Genomic DNA, 22,134 nt, shown 5'->3' on the forward strand with positions numbered 1-22,134 from the left:
TTCACGGTCTGACTGCGATGGGTCGTGCCGAGAAACACGGCTGTTTCCAAACCGGCCGCTGAGATGGCTATAGATTTGGGACAGCCTCCCTGGACAAACTGGACCCCAAACAAACGAGCACAGTCCCAGGACATTTTCAGCCCGGCGTCACGATGTATAAGGGAACATGCTGTACATCTGTGTGGCCCGCATGGAAAGAACTGCCAGTAGCACTTAGACAAACAAACCCACTTTGCAAAACACACGTGTGGTCAGACGAAATAAGAATGGAGGGGGGAAAAACAACATATCGTTAACATTTGTGTTTCAGTCATATTTAATAATTTACCAATTAAGAGCTTGTTCACCATTTACAATGGTTATCTGATTCGGGGAGTCTAGATTGCTGAGCTATTTGTGCTACAAATGGAAGTGGCATTTATACAGAACACTGTGCGTCTGTCGTTAGTCTGCAATACGGCAGTTACAGCTCCTTAGACCCAAGGAAACAGAGGTTTACGCACCCTGATGTCTCACACGAATTCTGAATGAATGATTTCTTATCAGCTTCAAACAGACGTCCTGAGCACGGTGAAGGTAATAAGCATCTTCCTGCAGCTCAGCATACAGAAACAGGCCAGAAGGCTCCATTAAAAGCCAGGGGAACGGCCAGACTCTCTTTTTTTTGTTACGTTCATTAGTCAACACCTGGCTATTTCGAGAGCTACGTACCGGTAAAGTAAGCTATTTTACAATTCAAATGCCATCACTGAGAGTATGTTAGACTTGAAATTTTCCCACCACGTCCCACATCAGTTGAAGTCCTACATTGGCTTCCACTCTGTTTTGGGATCCCTCCCGAGTATAAAGAAAAAACACACACCGTCTGTTTATTTGCAACTGGAAGATCCAGAATAACCATCATGAATGAATTTCATTCATGACTTTATATATAGAGAGTTTCCAACGTACAAATACTACTGCAGCAACGCCACAACATCTTCCCCGTAGCCGTGCCCTTCTGTCGCCATGGTGACCAGGTCATGTGGTTGGGAGAGAACAACTACAGAGGCGGAGGGACTGTCTTCCACCAAGGAATCTAGAAAGAGCGTGGGCAGACAGGGCAACAGTTAAACGGGAGGGGAAAAGTATATGAGCTACAGGGCATTTTTAATGCAAAATTCATTACGAGGCATTTGAGCTAAAAAATGTCTATTACATTTTTAGCTACATTTCTTAAAGATACAGAAAAGACTCCTACTCACTGCAAGATTTACTCCAAAAATTGTCTGCTCAGTTTATGAAAAATGTGTGGGTAGAAATGAAATGGAAGAAAATAATTAAACTACAACTAATCAATCGAATTACTGGTAAAAACTTTCTTATTAAAATACATTAATTGTAAAGAGGCAGCGTTCACAACACCAAACTGCTCACTGTGCCTCAGATGTTTATCAGTTTTAGCGGTGGGGATGATTGACAGCCACCTCCTTGCACTCGCAGCATCGTCTGGTGAAGGCTCAGGGGCTCCATGGAGGTCGTCATGGCGACCATGTTGTCGCCCGCCACCCCGCGGTCCTCCAGCAGGCTGCTGTGCGTTAGTGCTTCCCCTTCCGACGGCGATGACACCACATGTCAACCGGCGTCCGCATGGGACAGCAAGATCACCACGGTTTATTATTTAAACACTCTGCTGTATTCCGAGCACTAATTACCGGCGTCCTTGCTGGCTTGTCTGCCGGCTGCAGAGCCGCTGTGCCGCTTCCGGATGTGGACGTTTCTGCTTCCGCTCTGGGAGAACGTCTTCCCGCAGATGCTGCACTGATGGGGCTTCTCGCCTGGGGAACGGCAGGCCGGCAGAGACGCCAACTTACGCCAGTGCCATTTCCAGCCAGCTGTGCGTGATGTGGGCTGGGGATGGACCAGGACAAGGCAGGGGTGGCTCCATCCCCAGTCCACACCTGCTACCCACCCTTGTCATGAGCCTCCCCACCTACACCTCCGTTCATTCCCACGCATACACACTCACCGGAGTGCACCAGCATGTGTTTGCGCAGACTGGAGTACTCTGTGAAGGAACGTCCACACCCTACTGCTTCACACAGGAAAGGCTTCTCACCTGGTAGATGCAAAACATAACTTTTAGTTTTTTAGATTTTTGCGGTCCGGTCTCGATACAGTGACCCCCCCACAAATGCTTGCACTGATAAAAACCTTAAAGGTGCTTTTCCACTGCCACCACAAACAGCCATACCGCAAACTGACGATTTTCCATTGCACATTGTGCAAGCCGTACACGCTGACATGGCCCTGTTGGGTCGAAAGCGTGACCAAACCAAGTTGTGTCATCATCACCTGATTGGTCTAAATGCCTGGAAATACCTGTGTTCTGCAAATGGATTATCTAAAGGAAAAACAGGCATATTCTACATATTATTCATTAATAGTAGTATCGCACAACCGTGATGTTTTGATGAATCTGGAACTTGAAAATTTCCAACTTTGTACTTAAGGAATGGCTGAACAGGATGGATTCATAATACAAATCTACGCAATTTAATGCTAATTCCACTAGCACTGAATGCTAACCACCTAGCAGCAAATTAGCACACAGTACATCATGAAGTACACCATGTGAGCAGTAAATAAGCATCACTTCGCTTTTATGTCTCTGTCACTCTCCAACCCCGGCGACGCCTTTACTGAGCTGACCCTTCTGCAGTGGAAAACCCGAAGCGAGCTAGGACTAGTCTCTCTTCACGGTACGGGTCGGGTACAGTGTGGTTCCTGTCAGTGGAAAAGTGCCATAACTCAATGGAAAGACGATTTTATAAAGAGGGATCAGAACATTCTGTCGAGTACCCACTGATCCATGTTTTAAATAGGGTGGACTGGCTGCAGTACAGAGCAGGGCCCCTGGGTGGCGCTATACTGGAACACAAACCGGTGTGTGTGCGCTTGTGGTTCTTGAGGTTGCCGGCGGTGGTGAACTTCTTGCCGCAGCCCTTCTCCGTGCATATGAAGGGCTTCTCGCCGTTGTGCGTGCGCATGTGCACCTGCAGCCGCTGCAGCACGTAAAAGCTCTTGCCGCAGCCCTCGGCGCCGCAGCGGAACGTCCGGTCATTTCTGCGGGCGGATCGGCACACGGCTGTCAGACCGCCTCGCGTCCTCCTCTCAGCCTGCTGGGATCACTTATAATGCAGTATAATTGCCTTAGAATGCATTACGGAGCCATGACTACATTTGCTAAATGCACCGATGTCTAAAGCCTTGTTTCCACCAACACAGTGCCAGTGCCAGACCTTTTCCCATTCCGGCACTGGTTCCATGTTTCCCCACAAAAAAATGGCCCTACGTCAATAAAAATGGCTCCAGCACGACACCACAGAAAAGCTGGGCTCAGAACGTGGAACTGTAATGTCAGTGAAACTGGGACGGGCTATAACCCATAACCGATACAGTTTGTCTAATGACGCCAGTGCTGGCAGTGAAACAACTTACCACCTTCTTAGTGGAATAAGGTTACATCGTTTTTTTTATTCTGTGAAAAAATGAAAAATCGATCTGCTGGCCAGATTTAATAAAGTATAAATATGTCGCAGGTGGAATAAAGAAAATATTATGGCTTTTGAGAGGTGAAGAAATCATGAGGTAGACAGCAAAGTTCAGTATTTAGCATTACTGCAGAATCTTTAAAAGGACACTGGTAGAACAGCAAGCGAGAATAAACTAATACACAGAGATGGGGGAGCCTTTACGGAGACAAAGGCTGGGTTGCACCAACATGGCTTCACTTTTAAACTGGATTAAATCAAGATTTATCTATTAATCCTGTTGCACCAAAGTTCAAACCTAGTTTAAATTTAGTTTACAATTAATCTTGGTTAAATCTAAACCTTAGTTAATCTTAGTTTAATTTCCACGAAAACCTAGATTAAATTCAAGTCTGTTGCACCAGTGAATTTAAATCAAGTGTAAAGCTGGATTAGCAGTCATATTTAAACCACCCCTCAAGGAGATTTATGTTAGGTTTGTTTTAGTTTTATTGAAAACATGACTGCATTTCTTTGTTGGGTGGGATCAGAGGAAAGAATCCAATGCAGGAATATTCGAGACATGATAAACCCAATTGATTTTTTTAAAGCAATAGCAAGTTGTCCACATGGTATCGGTTTACAATAGAGTCTATCACATACCTCTCAGAGGAAAGGTTGGACCAGCTATCATGCATGGAAGTGAGAGGAACTCCGCTGTACCTCGACTTATCCAGCTCCTAGCAACTTTGCATTTTTATGCTATAGGGCAGGGGTGGCCAATCTTATCCGCAAAGGGCTGGTGTGTATGTAGGTTTTTGGGATAACTTGCAGGTCAGCTGTTCAAACCCAGGTGTGAGGACTCTTCAGCCAATCAGTCCTCTAACTAGTAATCTAATTAGGGAGCTGCAGCGAAAACTCGCACACACAGTGGCCCTTTGCGGGTAAGATTGGCCACCCCTGCTACAGGGAATTATCAGATGGTTGACGGGAATCTGTTCTGCATAAATAGGCGCTTTCCCATCACCATAGCTTGGTGCTGATTGGTTCACTGCAAGCATTGGTGCTAACATGAAAATCACACTTGGAGTGCAAAAGCAGCACATTTAAATACATTTTCATTATTATTATATATTTCTCAAATGATGAAAAAGTTGAACTCCTTTGCCGTGCCATATTGTATATCTTGGCAATATAAATAGGCTAATTGGTTATATCAGATGGAGCGCAGGGTTAACACCAGTGGTAAAAAATAGTGGATTTTATTTAAAAAACAAAGTTTATGAGACATTTGCATCAACTTTATTTAGGACCATATTTATTTAGCATGAATTTATCATGAATTTGTTCACATTTCCTCGGAATCCATCATGGCGGACACTGAAGCTAAATTGATCCAATTTTAATCATAGTTGAAACTGGTTTAACTAATCCAGGGTTAAATTTAAGATGTGCAACGCATCTCTGATTAATTAAAAACCAGATTAAACCTAGATTTACTAACCGTAGATTAAGTTTAAACCAGGATTAAAATTTAATCCACGTTGGTGCAACCCAGCCAAAATGTTGTAAAATAGCTTAAAATAGTATGGACTGTATTTGCTGAAAATAAGATATTTTACGTAAAATATTAACCTTCACTAAAACACTGGTATAATTCACATAAATGATGCAACATTACATCGTGTTTTTTAATTCTGTTAAATACGAAAGATCATTCTGCTAGCCAGATTTAATAATAAAGTATAAATACGTCAATTTGAATAAATTAAATACTGTAGCGATTGAGTGTCAAAGCGATCACGAGGCGGACTGCAAAGTTCAGTTATTAGCAGACTCCTTTATTGCGTGATCCTTAAAAGGACAATTGTAAGACAGCGAGCAAGAATAAACTCACTTAAACACATGGGGAGCCTTTTCAGAGACAAAAGTGGATACAGGAAATAGAGACAGTGAGCAATGAGTCAAACTCCAGAAACCTGTTTTTCCAGTTCAGCAAAATAAATCCAAAATACGAAATACAGATTTACAGATACCTTTACTTCACTTTCACTTCCTAGGTAACATTTCTGTTCCATTCCTTTTTTAAACTGGTGGAAACGCAAGCTGGTCCTCAAAAGGCACCAAACGAGAACCACCCCGGCACCAGCACCATGCTGGTGGAAATGAGGTATAAGAGCCTCAGCACCAAGAGTGACAGATGGGACCTCAAAGCACCAGAAGGAAAGGGTCTTACTTGTGAGTTTTGAGGTGGTACTTGAGGTGTGCAGGCCAGGTGAAGGTCCTCCGGCAGCCCTCGAAGGTGCATCGCAGGGTTCTCTCTGGGGTGGGGCGCTCATCCTCAAGCGGAGTCTCTTTCTTTGGTCCCTCAGATGGGTAGCTGTGCAGGTGCTCGTCTGTCGGCGACGGAGAAACAGGATTATAGCCGCGAGGACGGGAATGTGCCAAACGACATCTTTGATCTCAACTTCCATCTCGCAAGCTTTTTAAAGTGTATATTGCTGGTTGCTTTACTTTACAGTAAACTAACATCATATTGACTTGTATAGCCATAAAAGCTTATAATAAAGTTTGGGTTGACTGGAGTAAAATCCAGGAATAAATGCATTCCTAGACATAAACCAAGTCAATGTTGTAATTATTTCTCAGCATTCCTTGCAGACATTTTATCCCTTTGCTGCAGAAGCCAAGGACATTACTGCTGTTGCTGGCTTTGGCGTCCTTGGCCAGCTGGGCACGTGTGGCGGCGATCAGGCTGTCATGAGCCAGCTCCTGAACGCGCAGGTACCAGGGGGCGCTGCCATCGACACCGTCACCCGCGGACACCTCCTGCTCTGCCTCATCCTGAACGAACACCAGTGGTTCGGCTGAGGCGGCCAGCCCTGCCGGATGGACACGCAGACACAAGTCAGTGATATGGGAAACCGTTTACCTCAGTGTTTCCTGACCAGGTCCTCGGGAACCCGCAGACAGACCATGTTTTTGCAAAAAATGTTTTTTTGACCATAATTTATATTCATCAGAGTATCTATGCACTTATTATTCAAGTGTCAACTATGTGACCTTAAAGGTAGCACATCTGGAATCAAGATACTGATTATGATCCATATTCACCTTGATAAATAAACAGATATGGGTCACAGGCCAAAATAAAATTGCATCTTGGAGATCTGTTTTTCTGCTGCCATCTACAGCCATGGGACCAAAATTCTATGTGTAAAGCTGAGCAGAAATGGCAGACTGGCAGTCCTGGTCTTACAGCGCCTGGTTCTCAGAGGCTGTTACCTTTGGCCAGGTTCAGCAGGATGAAGGAGGTGCTGTCTGAGTGCTGCAGGTCATGCAGGATGGAGGGCGGGCTGGGGCTTGGAGACAGCGCCACTCCACGGTGGGGCTGCAGCTGGACCACCAGGGGCTCCCGGTCGCCCTCGTACTCCGACAGCGACGGAGAGTCCGCATGGCTCAGACTGCCCTCTGGGGGGGAGGGAGGGGGCAGAGGAGGACAAAGAGTAACCAACCACACGCCAGAGGCAATCAATGTGTATATGTGTTTATGTGTTCATTGGGGTTGCTAATTTTCCCATTAATTCCCATATATTCCTGTAAATTTCCCGGGAAAGTTTCTGAAATTCCCCAGCTTAACTTCCCATGGGATGGAAAGTTTCTGCTCCTTTGCAACCCCAGTGTCCATTGACAAGTCTGACACCATTTCATATAAATGCAACACCCTGATTTGGAACTGGACTCCGAAATTCTGGACCAAATAAACATAAACCACCATCTTTCAAAATGAGCCAGTTCACTATCATTCTTCCATCAGTAAAGAAATAGTGCATATTTTAATGGCTATACAGCTCTTCTACTGACCTTCGTGGGCAGGTAAGTCACGGATTAGCATCGCACTGCCCAAAGCTCAGGCGAGTTAATTTAAACGTACCGGTCAGCTGAAGCTGGCTACATAGGGAGCTGTCAGTGGTTGGAAGCAGAGGTAGGCAAGCGTCTTTGGGGTCAGACTCTTCCAATCCGTGCCCCAGAGGAATCGAGGCGTTCTGTACAAACTCGACCAGCAGCTGTTGGGAGCAGAGTTGTACAGCTACAAACTTGAGTATAAACAGCATTGACATAGCGTGTAAACGTTATAGCATAAGTGCATGTGACAGGGTGAAACGCCATGCAGTACCTCGGGTTTGGGGTCCAGTTCATCAGAGAGCATGGATTCGGCCAAATAGTTCTAAACGAGTGGCGCAGAGGGTGGATTTAGGAATCAGAAAAAATAGTATTCCATAAAATGTCCCTTACTAACTAAAATGAGTCTTTAAACGTACTCACGTTTATACCCACCTTGAAATACGTAGTTAGCCTTTGTCACTCGCGTCGTGAATCAGTAGCGATTGTCATCTCCCGGTTCCCAGATTACTACCGAGGCCACAAATGTTTACATTACTTATAGTCTAAACTGGTAGACTACCATGTATGTATTACACTATAGCTAACTACAACCAATCAGCCACAACTTAATTACGTGCAAGTTGTAGTAAACGACTGCCGGTCTCTTTTCATCACAAAATCAGACTAAAATAGGATACCCCAACACATGTGATAACACCATTAAAACACTAGATAACAAAAAAGAAACGATAACACTGCCCACACCGGTATATTAGAACTGGAACTACAGACAGGAGCGAATAGCTAGCGCTAGCTACCAAAACAAAAACACGTTTTTTCAACAATCCTTAGACAATAATGTATCTTTAAATAAATCAATATCTTCATCCAAGGCCATATTGCATTTTAATGCTACTTACAGTGTTTGCTTGAGAGGCCTTTTCCACAAACTATACCGCTAGCTAACTTCTACAGTACCGCCCGGCGAAGCTTTATAGTGCAGCAACATAGCTAGCAACAGTGTTAGCTACCTCATTTTAATTTCACTGATGATCTCCTGGTATTACCGATGTTTTTATACAACGCTTTAACAGCTGTTACAAGTTACAACTTTACCTATGTGATACATACTCACAGTGCCTCCAAGTTTCTTTATTTGGTTTTTGTCAACCTCCGATCAACGCAAACAGTTCCTTCCTACGGGTTCTCTCATGGGACAAACCACTCTGGTTACTTTTTTTTTTTTTGATTTTCTGAACGAGCTTCTCGGATTTCCGCGGCCCACAAACAAAGCAATTAATCAGAGCTGCACTGAGAGGATATTATGCAGAAGGATGTCATCTAACCAGTTATTTCGATATATTTCAGTTATTGCTAATGTATATACATGTACAAATACGCACTGAAGTAAATTAAGTGATCAGTATAATAGTAATCCCTCTCAATGGCACTGTTACATAGTGGTCACTAATCCTGTCCTGTGACTTATTATACTTTTCAAAAGAAACAACTTAACATATGGTATTTCATGTTCTGTGGTGCTTTTAAACTTTTCTTTTGCTTGACGGATTTGGTTACACTGTCTGATGGATCTAACACTTTCGTAGCGATATCCATCATCAAATATGAGGGATATTTCTTAACCCACCAAACCGACTGAAAGCATATGATTTAAATATTTATGTAATCATTACATATCTTCATCACGATTACATACATAGCTCCCATGAATCCGTTTTGGAAACATTGCTGATCCTCAGACAGACATATGTCCCTTATGAAATTACATCTCTCCTTTTTTCTGTGGGTGGGAGGGGGGATGAGGCTGGGTGGCTGGGGGGGGGGGTGGCTAAAGGTAAGGTCAGCCCTGATCACCTGCAGCTCAGCACAGCAACCTGCAGAGGGAGCTGTGGGCCTCCGCATCTGCGGAGGAGAGTGAGCGAGCGCTCCCGCTTTCCTTCACTGGAACAAAGCGGCAGAGAGTGAGAGGGAGAGAGACGGCAGCCCAAGTGACACAGGAGCCCCGGGGCTGCCTCTCTGGCTCATTTGTGGTGTCGCCGAGTCCGACTGCACAGGTGCCACCCTTCCGGCCAGCCTTTTCACTGATGGAACGGGAGTCCATCAGGATCCTCTGAGCCAGCATCCAAAGGTATGCCTTCCCCCCCCCAAGGGAGCTTTGGGCTTGGACGCATTCTGGACATTGTGGTGATCGCCCCCTCGTCTCCAGCTTTCCAAGGTGGGTGTAGCTGTCGGTCCAAAAGTGTTCCACTTTGTTCCTAGGAGTCCGAGCAGAAGTTGCCCCCTGCGGGGGTCTGTCTCCGGGGCGTATTATGGGTCGGCGGTTTGTGTGAGAGCCAGTCCGTGTCGATTCCGTTGCATCCAAAGGCCGACGTCCAGGGGGGGCGGCTCCACTCAGCACCGACAGCATGGAGAAGTTGACTGGGAAAGATAAGGAGCTGATCCGAGACAGCTGGGAAAGTCTCGGGAAGAACAAAGTGCCGCACGGGGTGGTCATGTTCAGCAGGTAAGCGGACGGCTGCCGGCTGCTGCTGTTTAGGTAGGTCTCTGCTGTGAAGTGACCAGGAACATCCTGCCAACCGCACACGGGCTCCCTAACGTGCTTAGATGTGAATAATCATATATTCACTACTTATAAAATACGCAAAAGCATAGTTCCACCTGTGAATGTAGCACCAGCTGTGTATGTGAATGTAAATATGCAGGAGTTCTGCTAGTCTCAGCCATGCCTTTATGCTGAGATATCCTGATGAAGGCATTTGGAACAATATTGCGACTATATCTGTGATGACAGCCATGTTAAGTGCCAGAAAAGAGCCTGGAGGGGATTTGAAAAGTGCGGTAAAGGGGGGGCAGACATGCTCTTCTTAGTCAATGTTGTGCTAATGAACCTCCCACGCGCTGACACAGAGAGACGGGGATCAACATCGTCGGCTTCTCATCCCCCTGCCATCGTGGAATAGGAGGCTTTACTTGTTGCTTGGCGACAGTAAGGTCTATATTTTGAACGGCTACCTATTAACGAGATGTGGAGTTGTTAATCCCTCCACATCAGGTCAAATCCACCATTACAATAAGAACCACATCTGAATAATATACATAATGTGCAGTTATGCAATTATGGATGTATCGTATAACTGCTAAAAAGATGACACCATTAAGCAAAGCTTCTACTCACCTGGTCCGGTTTGATAGCTATGGCCATGTGGTTTAATATACAGTCAGCCCTGATTGGTTATGTTTGGCAGGTTATTTGAGCTTGACCCTGGGCTTCTCAGCCTGTTCAGCTACAACACCAAACATGAGTCTGCACAGGACTGTCTCTCCAGCCCTGAGTTCCTGGAACATGTTACCAAGGTGAGCACCACGCAAGACCACGGTTTGCGTATTTATGTCCTACACTCTTTCAAGGGGCTCTCAAATTCCTTGGGTCCACATGTTGCTCTTCAGGTGATGCTGGTGCTTGATGCGGCTGTCAGTAACCTTGACGACCTCCACTCTCTGGAGGACTACCTGATGAACTTGGGAAGGAAGCATCAAGCCGTTGGGGTTAAGACCCAGTCATTCGCCGTGAGTTTGCCCCCTCCCCCCCTGCAGCTACACCAAGACATACTCTTTAAAGATGTTTTCATCTTTTCTGTCTTCTTCAGAGAATATCCATTAAATTTATACAAACATTTTCTCAAGATGATTTCCTAAGCATAAATTTAAGTTGTTTACAAGCAGTATCTATTTATACTGATGTGTTTTGGGTCCACAAGATGTCAGTTCTGAACTGAATTAGGGTGATTAGCACGTATCATTCGAGCTGCTACTTTTATTACAGTATTCCTCTGCTGTGGGCCTTTTGTGTTTCTGTGTTTGGTTTGGTCGCAGGTGGTGGGAGAGTCTCTGCTCTACATGCTGCAGCACAGCCTAGGTGCGTCCTACACAGCCGCCCTGCAGCAGGCATGGCTGAACATGTACAGCATCGTGGTGGCAGCCATGAGCAGCGGCTGGTCCCAGAACGGTGAGCGTGGCAGCGACTGAGCAAGTCAAGGAATCCACCAATCAAGCAGTCAACGTGGAGACACGTCGTAGTTGTAGCTTTACCGTTGAAAGCATTTCATTTTTTTTTTTTTATGAGCCACGGGGTCTGACTGTGAGAAGAGTTGATGGAGAGATGAAGCGCGGGAGTGCTGTTAGCGAGAGGTTTTCAATGGCAGGGACCCAGCTAGCACATAACGTTCTCGCATAACGTTCTCGCATAACGTTCTCGCGCTGCCGATACGCCGAAATCGCAGGGTGACAGTGTGGTGTGTCTCTACGCCTTTGCAGGGAAGACGTGCAAATGTTATGTGTTAGCTGGGACAGTCTGTGGAACACACTCAAAAAAATACTCTGTGAGTGGGTTTTGCTTTCAGACTGCAGGCGCTCGGCATAGATACGAAGCAGCTTTCTGCTCCCTCTTTAAAGGCTTGAAGACGGTGATGTTGTGGCGTCTCGTGTTTAAGTCACTCAGTCGCTGGCGAGGCGACTTGGCGTCACCAGTCAAACTGCGGTTTCTGGAAATATCAAGTAGCTTCTTTCCCTAAACAGACAGAAATACTGAGGATGATCGCAAGTAACAGAAGAGGTTTTTGAGGAGCTCTTTGGATTTCAGTGCTTTTTGACATACCGTATATACCTGACATCTAGGTATATACATACATATATATATATATATATATATATATATATATATATATATATATATACCTAGATATACATATATAATGTTTGTTTAAATAGTGTTTAAACTTTAGTCTTATAAATATATTCTGTGCTTTGATATATATTGCAATTTTAAATAATGTAACATGCCTTTGGCAACACTCAATATGAGGCTATTCCATTCACTTTGTGGCACCAGTTTCCATAGTAACAGTGAGATAGTATATACATACATTTTGTTGATTGAATCCTTTGTTATTGGCACTACATTGTTATCTTTGGTGGAAATATTAGCCATTTCAAGTACTAAAGTAGCTGTATAAGATGGAAGCTTAAGGATGGAGCTTGAGAACTGTGACGATTGAACAAATGTCCTCTTGGACTTTGGTCTTATCAAAAAAGGTCTATTTCTTTAATATGAAAGAAGAAAGAGTAACAAATACCATAAGATATTCAATCTTTAACGTGACTGTGTTTCATGAGGTATGCAGGGACAATATATTTTAAAAAAGATTTTCTGTGTGATCTTTATGACTGTTACAATATACTCACAGCGCCTTATTCCAAAGGTACTCATGTGACATAGTTTTCCCCCTCTGATTGGAGGTTATGGGGATGCACATTTGATGAGTTAATTATACATTTGTTTATCTGTTTAACTAAACTTGAGTTGACTGTTATTTCAACCCATTTGGCATGACTGTTATCACTGTAGGGCGTGAATTTAAGGCTATATATTACTGTCTTCTGATCTGCACATACTGAGCAGCTGGGGTTGTAATTTTAGCATCAATCAAAGAGAATCAGTTATCGGAAAACATGCGTCAGGCTGATGAATTTCTGACCTTGGTTTAGCAACAATAAGGCTAATTAAACTCCGCAAATCTACCGTGTCACCTGGCCTGATGACCGCGATCCTCAGATTTCAGGCTGGCCTTTGCTACACATCGAAGGCACCCGCTTTGATATTTTAAGGAGATGAGGATGGCGCAGTTGGACCAAAGCTGTCCACTGTCCCCAGATTAACATGCTTCTGGTTTGAGGGCCTGGCGTCGTTTCTGCACTTGATTGCAAATGTATGGGCAACATGTAAAGGATGTTTTGCAGTGATAAATACGTGATCATCAAGAAAACACTAAAAGACTTTTGAATATAGCTGCTGGTGTGTAATGTACTGTATATGTTGCTGTCTAGGATGATTATTCATTAGATAGAATTTATTTTTATATTTTCCACTTGTCCCTGTGAACACATTGGTTTCTGACTTAGACCAGTGTTCAATAGTGACTGTTAACTGCTAGTGAAAGTGAAGTGTAGATGTTTTTTTTTTCATGGTGAATTATTCTGTCCATTTGGTGGTCTAAAGATGATCGATTCAACATATACCTCTTTATTTCGGCTTTGAATCACACTTTCAAATGTTTACTGTCAATTTGAAATGTCAGATTAAATCACTGCAGTTTGCTCTCAATCTCTTTAATCACCATGTTTTTGTGTTGCATTTTCCTAATGAATTTACCCTCCCTTACTACCTGGGCTTTAAAATTCAGTTTTATCCCATTTTACAATTTTGGCATCCGAAAGGAAACCTCTTCCTACCCAGAGCCTCTGAGAGTCACTCTGCTCTGCTTGCAATTAGCATCAACCTTTCATGATATTAGTTATTGTGCTCCCTCCTACTCCGACTGCTGTAAAGGTCCTTCAGGTGATTAGAAGCTGATTCTGCAGGTGGTCCAATGTTCCCGAACCTCTCCTCTGTCTCTGTGCAGAGTACCAAGCAAGTGCTTTCCTGATTATTCCACATTTAACCGAAGGCGTTAGCAATCGCTGCATTTGCGTTCCCGATACGTTCGAATCGTTTCAAGTCTACCTCGATGGTACAATTGCTGCTCGGACAGCCAAGAATTCACCCTGACCATCTGGCAACCAGAAACACAATGCAAACGTCCTCTTTGACCGTGCAGCTCATACAAGCGATCTGTATGTTTTGTTATTAAAACTAAATAAAGGTTCTCTTGTGTGTATATGAAAAAAGGGCTTTTTCTTCATTGTCTTTCTGGGTCGGTCTTTTGCATTTGCTTAAAGGGGACAGAGCTTGGTTCATTGCTAGACACAATTGCATTATGCTTGACTTCTTCCTGTGTTCATTTTTCTGTGTTATATAAGTGTTCCGTCTGAATCTCCTCATCCACCGGGTATAAAGATGAAACAGGGATAATTTGAATATGGGTCTTCTCCCTTATTACACAAAAGTCATTTTAAATTCTGAGGAAAACGACTGATCTCTGGACTGATGTGCGGTCCCTTCCCAGAACGTGGAACCCAGTACAAAAATGACACTGGAAAAGAGTGTGACTCGTGGTGGTTGAAGACGTTGAAGACACAGATTTTTCAGAACCATCACGTCTGAGACCGAGGTCAGCTCTGACGGCTGTGGCCCCAGCATAGTCTTATTAGCCGTTTGAAGCAGCAGTAATGGGGTTGACCTGTTAGTGCTGATGTATGGAATTTATATTACAGGGACAGGGATGGTGGCTGATGGCCCAGAGGGACCACAGCTCTGGACATTGAGCACTGGTCCTAACTGATCCAGTAAAGGTTTAAAAAGTTGCTTGGAAAATGATACATTAATGATAATAATATGCAACAATAGCTGGCCTCAAGTTTTATGAGGTTATGTTGCTATAGGGAGTTATATTGTACAATTTAATAACTTTAAATATGCTACTTCATTAATGTGCAGTAGAAGTTATTTATGCTTGTGTACGAATTGGATTCCATGATGGATTATGTCACACTCATACCCCCAGGTACACCTGTTTTGGCACACACTAACACGCACCCCCCCCATCCCCTGACACACAAAATGCATTTGCACATACATGCACGCTTCAAGGGATCACACAGTCCTCCGAGTTTTCTTCGGAAAACAAGCAAATGAGAAAAACAGCCGGGCATACATTATTTTTAGACGTCCGCAGTGTGTTTTGGGATGCGGGAGGTTGTGTGTCTCCATGGCAACCCAGCATATTTGTCGAGGTGCAACTGTGCTGTTTGTTTTGTAGGTGTACAGTCCAGTGTCAGGCAGCGATACTAAATCAGTAGGGCCCAATGGGGAGGAATGGAGAGGAGCTTGTAGCAGACATGCTAATACGCTAATCAGGTTAGTGCTCTCCGATCAGCAGGCTCTGAAATCTTACCTGTGATGATAGCGTGATAAGACTGCATAGCTATCAGTACAATAGGGGAATAAAAGATAAAAAATGGAAAGATAAGTTATGGCGACAGATACCTGACCCACATAAAAGATTATAAGGAAACATCTAAGATTTCTCCTGTTAGCTCCTGGCTAAATTGTCAGAACATGTAGCATAGCGGTGATGCTATTCTGAGAAGCAAGGAATGTTGGGAAGGGTATATTGTATTGGTGGATTTACACATTGAAGCGCTGAATTACTTGTTTTGGTGAAATATGGGTCGTTTTCTTGCTATTTTTAGGTTTTCTCACAGCAAAAATGAACTCATTATGTCCCATTAGCACAGGAGACAAACACAGCTGTCTATCAGAGGAAAGCCATTCCATTTTGACAGGAGGCTGGGGGACATACAGAAAAGGCTGGGGTACATGTAGCGGAGGCTGGGGTACATGCAGCGGAGGCTGGGGGACATACAGGGGAGGCTGGGAGACATACAGCAGAGGTTGGGGGACATACAGGGGAGGCTGGGGTACATACAGCGGAGGCTGGGGGACATACAGGGGAGGCTGGGGGACATACAGGGGAGGCTGGGGTACATACAGCGGAGGCTGGGGGACATACAGGGGAGGCTGGGGTACATACAGCGGAGGCTGGGGGACATACAGGGGAGGCTGGGGGACATACAGGGGAGGCTGGGGGACATACAGCGGAGGCTGGGGGACATACAGGGGAGGCTGGGGTACATACAGCGGAGGCTGGGGGACATACAGGGGAGGCTGGGGTACATACAGCGGAGGCTGGGGGACATACAGGGGAGGCTGGGGGACATACAGGGGAGGCTCGGGGACATGCAGCGGAGGCTGGGGGACATACAGGGGAGGCTGGGGGACATACAGGGGAGGCTGGTGGACATACAGCGGAGGCTGGGGGACATACAGGAGAGGCTGGGGGACATACAAGGGAGGCTGGGGACATACAGCAAAGGCTGGGGTACATGCAGCGGAGGCTGGGGGACATACAGGAGAGGCTGGGGGACATACAGGAGAGGCTGGGGGACATACAGCAAAGGCTGGGGTACATGCACCAGAGGCTGGGGGACATGCAGCGGAGGCTGGGCCGGAGCGTCGCGGCCTGGCACCCGAACCAGCCTCTCTCAAATCTCCGGCTACTCAGCAAAACCTCACATGGCTGCCACGAGTCATCAGCGCAGTTTGATTGATGAGTGATGTGGCCCCTGTTATGGGATCAGGCTGATTACCAGGCAGCCAGACCTCACAAATAATGCCATGAACTGCGGAAGGTAACTGAGGAACGGCCTCCTTGTGCAGCAAAGATGGATTGCTGAGAAAAGTGTGTTTCTTGCTCAGTTGGCAACATGGGCAATGGCCAACAAATATGAATTTTGCCTTCCATACAGGGACGCATCCATTGGACATGAAAGATTTAGAGAGGTGTTTCCAATCCAGTCCTTGGGGACCTACAGACAGTCCACCTTTTTACCTCCTGCTCTTGGTAGGACAGATCATAGAGGAGGTGGGTCCAAGCAACTAGAGGCAGAATATCTGATTGGTTGCTCCTACCTTCTCTAGTTGCTTGGACCCACCTCCTCTACAATCTGATTGGTTATTTCTCTGAAACAATCATTTTCCCTTCTGCCCTCAGAACATATTCATTTAAGTAAAACTCCAATGAGCACAGACCGTGAGTCCCCGGGGATCAGAGTGGGAAACATTGATTTACTGGAAGAGCCAATCAGAGGTAGGCTGTTATCAATTGATGCTGGGGCTTTTAATGCCAAATGCGCCTCCAGTTGCCAATTCCGCAGCTTGTATGAAGGGAGCCCCCCCCCCACCCACCCCCACACACAACAGGGCCAGGGAAACAGAGACTTGAGAAGAGCAGCCAGATATACTTATGCCATCTCTGCAACTGTGAAACCAGCTTTGTGAGGCCCAACACCTTGGGCTCGTAAGTCTGTCCCCCAACAATGCTAGGCTGCATTCCTTGGGGATTAGCTACTCTTCCCTGTGGAGGATCACACCATTTAGCACTCGAGAGACTGTGTGTGTGTGGGGGGGGGCAGTATGACTTTTGGATCTGGTGAAAATCCAGTCGAACTATAATGTCCACAGAATAGCTCTATCAAACTAAAATGCAGCTCTGCTCCGAAACAATGCAAATAGTTTCACAGATTTTTTTTTTACCTCTAAATGGGTGGCGCCTTCCACGACTTCTAATTAATCGCACCATAATGGAAGGTTATGATTACAGAAGAAAATTAAATCTCCCAGAACTATCGAAACTGCTTTGCTGCAGTGTAATTTTACCATAAGTGAATTTATAAATAACTGATTATTCGTGCGCTCCCATTTTTAAAGCGGAAAGCTCTGCCCCTGCTTATTACACAGCTCCACATGCCTCTTTCCCTTCAAAGGAACAGAAAATGCATGTATTTCTGTGTCCATCATTCCTTTGTACCCTCTGGTATCAGAAGAGCGACCCTTCTCCTGGTCTTGTTACTGCCTTAGCCACACAAAGGCTCCAAAAACCATCCTCATTTTATCTGGCAGCTTCCATTCCCGGAACCTTCCGACTAGCAATGAGATGTTTTCAGTTGAAAGGCCCATTAAGGTTGAGCGCTACATAAAAATGGCCTTTCTGAATGAATGCTGTCTGCCTCTTGACCTGCCCTGCATGAAAACTGTGGCTTGCGGTGATGGGAGAGGGGTCATGGGGGCGGGGGCATGTTGAGAGACTCCATCTTTAATTGAACTCACGACACTTCAAAGGCTCTCGACACAAAAACAGCAACGGATGAGAGTGGTCATTATCCAGCGCTGCGTCCTTCAATCTCTGCTCTGTGTAAAATCCGCATTTAGGTCCAAATGACAGAATGTTTGTTTTCCTTTATTCTTTTGAAAAAAAAATTTGGCTGAAACTATAATTAGAATTTTGCCAAGGGACCAGCACGCTGACCAATTTCCTGCGAGGGATAAAAATAAAGTAGCTGAATCCCTGAAGAGGATCCGCATCAGTCTGATGATGAAAATCACACCATAATTATACGCGATGTTTGTTATCTCACAGTTTGCGCTAAGATTGCATGACCTGCAGCCTACACTGTAATTTTATTTATGAATAAACAAACCTTTATCCAAACACAGCGATTGTATCACTTTGAATTTATTATATTCAGAAAACTCATTGTTTGCATATCCAAGACAACAGATGAATGGGGTATCACAGGATTAGTAAAATATTGTTGTTATTTACCTTTATGGACACAGTTCCTATTTACATTGCCAGGGTTACTGGAACTCTAGAGGGAAAATCTTGAAAATGAAAAAACTCCAGTCCACGTACTTCATCTCTCTTGCATATATATTTCCACAAGATGATCTTAGAAAAAGATTTTATTTTTTCAGCCCACCATCCTGGCAGATGTCAAAATGAAAGGATTTAAAACCATACTGGATTCGCAAAAAGTCCGTAAAACAAGTCACAGGAACAGGAACCAAGGAGACGTTTGGGTTGGGTTGGACATGTGTCTTTGCTGTGAAATTCCTCTCATCTACTCCAGTCCTGTTGCCCACAGCACTTTCTGCTATTAATTTCTCGGATGGCAGCAAATGAATGTGAACATAATGCAATTGGAAGTTTTGGGGTTTCACTCGTCTGTAAAAAATCAGACTTGGGTTCGGATTCACTTGCACTGCGCACTGAATTAAGGATATATTTTTAATCCCCTCTAATAAGAAACAAAAAAAGAACTCAATACAGAGATGACGGAGATCCTGGAACCCGCAAACTCAGATAAAACAATAAAAAACTGTAAGCCAACAAGGACACCCAAGCAACCCCACTTGTGGAGATATCACGTTTTGTAGTTGTCAATCACGAAATTCTTTATCTGGTGAGGAGCATTACCTTGTGGGTATGGCAACCAGACGTTGAAGCTTCCTGCCCTCGGCAATCACACTTGTGCAGGTGTTGTACCCATATGCATAATACAATGGTGGTGACTGTAGAGAGACTATATCAGCCAACACCAATCCATGCTCCTCTTTTCTGCTTTAGGTTTCAGTGTACCTAACCAGAATGGGAACTCACGTTTCATTAGGTGCATGAAAGACGTGAATCACTCGGAGACGCGATGTACGGCCCATGTAATCTGTTCACATTTCAGTCATTTCACTCCTTAAACAGCTGGACTGTGCTGTGTTGTATGGTACTGTCTTTAGTTTCTTTGTAACTGAGTCTGGTTGATTGATCAAGCATTCCAGTGCACCTGCTGCAGATGGCCAATAAAGATCTTGAATTCTGCTTCAGTCACTTGCTCAAGGAAGGCGCAAGGCCGTGAACCAAGGACCGCCCACATATGGGTCCCCGCCCTCGACTTCCACCCCACCTGCTGCCTTAGAGCTAAAGGAAATTCAGGGCTGAAGGAAAACCAGCGTACACTGTAGCTTCTGATTTCTGAAGAGCTGTCATACAGCACAGCCCACGCTATGCTACATACTGAGAGCCGGGCACCGGGGCTGCTGGAAAGGGGGCTGTACATACCCACAACCTGCCCACTAGACCACATTGTGTGGGAGTAGCAGAATGCCACCTGCTTGACATCCGTGGGGGATTCAGGACTGCCTCTGAAGGACGCTGAGGTGAATGGGGGGAGGCGGGGAGGTTCTCCCAGTTCCTGGCTCTGTAAATACATCCCATGCAGCATATTTCAGGCCATGCTGGATTGTCAAACAAAAGGACTTTTTTTTTCCTTTCTTCTTCAAGGCACAGCAAGAGAGCGATAAAGAATAATACAAACCTCAACCAGTTTACATTCAGGATTTGGAAAGAGGTGTGGGGAGGGGCATTTTTTCCCCTCGCTCCAAACACATCGCGCAGCATTACAACAACTGACAAATCAGGACGCAACACGGTCACGACGGAGCAGAGGAGTAACGTTGTAGGAACGTTTAGTTTACACCGCGAAGCACTGGTACAGATCAAAGGTTGGAGCAGGAAAGGAGAATGTCTTTATGGAGGGCTGATGCAGAAGGAGCCCCCCCCCAGCCTCGAAAGCCTGTCGTGGAGCTGTAAGAGTGTCTTCCTAATGGAGCATGCGGCGGGAGTCCCTGACCCATAATGCAACGGGGCGATAGCAGCAGACTGCGTAACGGCACTCTGCTTCCTCCTTCGGCGATACCGATTTCTGGGTCTGCTTTTTTTGTCGGCGCCTTGAAACACGCTTGAACACCGACATTTTTTTTTTCTTTTTTGCTTTGCCGTGTGACATCTTTCCAAACCGGCTGATGCCTTGTGTCGCGTTTACATGATCAAATTACTGACATCAAATTCCAGCGGTAAGAATAGCAATTACCTAAGAGTACTAGTAGAAGTAATAACAGTAACAGGAATAATAGTCAGTAACAACATTAATAACTGCAAGAAAACTGGCAATAAACCATAATAAAACAATGAAGAGCAACAAAGGTTTCGAGAGCAATGGGGGATTTTTTTAGCTGTGTTCCTTTGCCCTCTGCACAGCGACATGGAGAGAACATTCCGGTCCCCAGATGCACTCTGCCCTACAGCACTGCCATGTATGCACTGTTCTGTCACCACAGATGGCTTTGCGAGCCCTTGGAGTCGCCTCTGAGATGTGGCAAACTTCTGAAGCTTGGGATCCCCTCACTCCTAACACCCTCCCCACGGTCCTGTGGCCTCACATGGCAAACTTCACAAGGCAGGCTGGGAGGAAACGTTTTTGCAAATAGGAAAAAGGAAGTGCAGCACGAAGCCGTATGAGATGCAGCCAGACTCTCAGTGACAGAAGCTGGACGCTGTGAGATGCTTTTCCCCATGGTCAGTTTATTTCTGCTCCTGGTGCTCTGGGGCTGCACACCACCGAACCACCTGGTTCTGTCCTGATCTTGGCCAGGCCAGATCTTCCTCCTTCTATCCGTCCAACCTGCATCAACCGCAGTACCAGAAATGAGCCAGCTTCTGGAACCCGAGTTCTCGAGGGCTCTCACAGAGGTCCAGCAGAAGGTCTGGCCAGCAAACTCTATGTCCGAGGCTTTGAGGCAGCTGAGCTGGAGTCGGGGCAGAGGAACATTCTGGATTAATGCTCGTTCTCTCTTTGCAGTGCTGCTTTGGCTTTTGGAAGCCTGGAGTTACGCGGCTGTGGAAGAGGGGGCACGCGTGTGGCTCGGAGCTGGGGTGCGAGGGGGGCGAGTGGAACGTTACTGATAGCCCAGCTGGCTGTCCATGAGGGGACTGGAGGCAAAGGGGTCCTCAGGATCGGGGGGAGGGTCCTGCAGCTCCGTCTCGTAAGTCTGAGGCTGCGCCTCTTCTTCACCCCCCCCACGCGAGGAGCCCCGCCGGTTCCCCACGGCGCCGTAGCTCTGGTGGGCCGGGGAGGCCATGGGGGTCAGACCCAGCTCCGGCTCCTGCAGCACGGAGGCTACAAACAGCTGGAAGAAGCAAACACATCTCATTTAGGCGGCGAGAACATCCTAAAGATGATGATGTTACTTAGGGAAGAATTATAATCTGCCCATTTTCATCATTTTTATCCAGCACAGTACGGGTTACTGTATCTCATTCAGCTTAGAAAAACAGGGAAATACATTTAAAGAGATTATTAATACTGCATAAAAGCTACTACCTGTGAGTAATAATTTTTTAAATTAATGATTAATATGATGTCTATCATACAATAGCCTGTGATCCTGACCAGGATAAATGGTTGGATAATATAATAACTATCACATCTTAATTTAATCAGGTCCAAAAAAGTAATAATCCAGACCAAGATTTTGTTTCAACCAACC

The 22,134-nt window shown here is 45.4% G+C and overlaps 3 protein-coding genes across 10 annotated transcripts in view; 1 reads left to right on the forward strand and 2 right to left on the reverse strand.

Annotated features, from left to right (window-relative positions):
- Positions 1–298: 298 nt before the first annotated feature.
- Positions 299–8,625, reverse strand: znf410 (zinc finger protein 410). 5 transcript variants are annotated; one of them, XM_048975124.1, is made up of 12 exons: positions 8,533–8,625; positions 7,851–7,925; positions 7,690–7,740; positions 7,447–7,579; positions 6,798–6,983; positions 6,212–6,394; positions 5,749–5,908; positions 2,924–3,105; positions 2,009–2,098; positions 1,695–1,817; positions 1,467–1,589; positions 299–1,078 (listed from the first exon to the last, which is right to left on the reverse strand). In XM_048975124.1, exons 3-12 carry the CDS (start codon positions 7,720–7,722, stop codon positions 957–959), a joined length of 1,335 nt encoding a protein of 444 aa, XP_048831081.1. In that variant the 5' UTR covers positions 7,723–7,740; positions 7,851–7,925; positions 8,533–8,625; the 3' UTR covers positions 299–956. The 5 variants fall into 5 exon arrangements, with proteins under 5 accessions (XP_048831081.1, XP_048831080.1, XP_048831082.1 ...); XM_048975123.1 differs by having other exon boundaries at positions 8,529–8,611; XM_048975125.1 differs by having other exon boundaries at positions 8,429–8,549.
- A 746-nt stretch (positions 8,626–9,371) lies between these two features.
- ngb (neuroglobin) lies at positions 9,372–12,104 on the forward strand. Of its 2 annotated transcripts, none has more exons than XM_048975701.1 (5): positions 9,372–9,633; positions 9,783–9,921; positions 10,664–10,772; positions 10,866–10,985; positions 11,292–12,104. In XM_048975701.1, exons 1-5 carry the CDS (start codon positions 9,549–9,551, stop codon positions 11,442–11,444), a joined length of 606 nt encoding a protein of 201 aa, XP_048831658.1. In that variant the 5' UTR covers positions 9,372–9,548; the 3' UTR covers positions 11,445–12,104. The 2 variants fall into 2 exon arrangements, with proteins under 2 accessions (XP_048831658.1, XP_048831659.1); XM_048975702.1 differs by having other exon boundaries at positions 9,372–9,546; positions 9,678–9,921; positions 11,292–12,103.
- A 6,367-nt stretch (positions 12,105–18,471) lies between these two features.
- tmem63c (transmembrane protein 63C) overlaps positions 18,472–22,134 on the reverse strand; it is a 43,858-nt gene continuing 40,195 nt past the window's right edge. For all 3 annotated transcript variants that reach the window (XM_048975420.1, XM_048975421.1, XM_048975419.1), the window contains exon 23: positions 18,472–21,774. In XM_048975420.1, the coding sequence (XP_048831377.1) occupies positions 21,544–21,774 (231 nt within the window). In that variant the 3' untranslated portion in view covers positions 18,472–21,543. The remainder of the gene's footprint in view (positions 21,775–22,134) is intronic.

Source organism: Brienomyrus brachyistius, chromosome 14 (assembly GCF_023856365.1).
Source record: "Brienomyrus brachyistius isolate T26 chromosome 14, BBRACH_0.4, whole genome shotgun sequence".
Lineage (NCBI taxonomy): Eukaryota > Metazoa > Chordata > Actinopteri > Osteoglossiformes > Mormyridae > Brienomyrus > Brienomyrus brachyistius.

Bases quoted from the DNA above. Each gene is read 5' to 3' on its own strand.
- ngb (XM_048975701.1), top strand. From the start codon at position 9,549: ATGCCTTCCCCCCCCCAAGGGAGCTTTGGGCTTGGACGCATTCTGGAC. The intron at 9,922-10,663 runs GTAAGCGGACGG...TATGTTTGGCAG, and splicing joins GGGGTGGTCATGTTCAGCAG to GTTATTTGAGCTTGACCCTG. The intron at 10,773-10,865 runs GTGAGCACCACG...GTTGCTCTTCAG, and splicing joins TCCTGGAACATGTTACCAAG to GTGATGCTGGTGCTTGATGC.
- znf410 (XM_048975124.1), bottom strand. From the start codon at position 7,722: ATGCTCTCTGATGAACTGGACCCCAAACCCGAG. The intron at 5,909-6,211 runs GTAATGTCCTTG...CGTCGCCGACAG, and splicing joins CGCCAAAGCCAGCAACAGCA to ACGAGCACCTGCACAGCTAC. The intron at 3,106-5,748 runs GTAAGACCCTTT...ATCCGCCCGCAG, and splicing joins TACCACCTCAAAACTCACAA to AAATGACCGGACGTTCCGCT.